This window comes from Trypanosoma theileri (assembly GCF_002087225.1).
Source record: "Trypanosoma theileri isolate Edinburgh chromosome Unknown TM35_Tth_1_V1, whole genome shotgun sequence".
NCBI classification, from domain to species: domain Eukaryota; phylum Euglenozoa; class Kinetoplastea; order Trypanosomatida; family Trypanosomatidae; genus Trypanosoma; species Trypanosoma theileri.
The window spans coordinates 638,018-638,989 of NW_021639843.1; the positions used below are offsets into that span (position 1 = coordinate 638,018).

At 44.7% G+C, this 972-nt stretch overlaps 1 protein-coding gene across 1 annotated transcript; it reads right to left on the minus strand.

Annotated features, from left to right (window-relative positions):
• Positions 1-2: 2 nt before the first annotated feature.
• TM35_000013470 (uncharacterized protein) lies at positions 3-335 on the minus strand (the record flags this gene model as incomplete). Its single annotated transcript, XM_029021028.1, has 1 exon — positions 3-335. A coding segment is annotated over one exon (333 nt), but the record flags the coding sequence as incomplete, so codon positions are not given.
• Positions 336-972: the final 637 nt, after the last annotated feature.

Consider the following 972-nt stretch of genomic DNA (forward strand, 5'->3'; position numbering starts at 1 on the left):
TTGCAAAACGCCCCAGGCGAAAAACATATTTTCTGGGCAAATTCAATATTTTTTCCCACCTCAGGAGGCACGCCAAGGAAAAAAAAAAGATAAGGCGAAGGGAAAAAGAGAAGGAGATAAATAATTTTTTTCTTCTTGCTCGGCGCTTTTTGGGGGTAACTGCCGTTGGCGTCCAGAATATCCGCAGGTCCCTTCTTTTGCTTTTGCTTTGAACGGAGGGAATTGTAATTCTTTTGCACCTCTTCTACCAAGAAGGTGTGGTTCTCTGACTCCACCATTCCAGCTGATTTCACTGGCGCATGGTGGCAAAATCGCGGCCGCGTCTGAATCCCCATGCGGCGTCGCAACTGGATATGCTGTGAGAAACTACAAATATAAAATAAGAGTTGGCTTTCTCTTTCTTCCGCTAATAAAGCATGCAAAGAAGCACTGAATTGATGCGCCAAAACCAAAGACCACACCCCACTCCACTCCTACGCCCGCGGCAACAAAATCTTAGGAACTCTCAATTTTTAAAAATTGCGACGTCGAAAGCGCGGCTCTTTCCTAGAGGGTCGTAATGGTTCAAAGGTTTTTTTTTTTTTACTTCAAAGCGGACATTTGGAGCGTCAGCGGGGTTGAAAAGCGTAGCAGGTCCAATCCTCAAAAGAATGTGGGAGGTTAAATGGCCCTTGTTGTGGGAAGAATTTGGGTTTATTCTTCTAGAGATTTCTTCAAAATAAAGATGAGGATAGGCTATTTTTTCCAAAAGTTCGGCGGGCAAAGAGACCATTTGGTGACAATTATTGTTTACAGAGTCCTGTTTTTAGATGGATTGTCTGAAACTGATTTTGAATGCATTTGGTGAGAGAGCCCGTCGATCACCACTCTAGATTGGGAGCGTGGGGCGACACGAGCCAGAAGGGGTTTCACAATAATTGTCTTTTGCCGCAACGCACTCGCATTTAAAAATCGCCTCGCTGAGCGAAATGG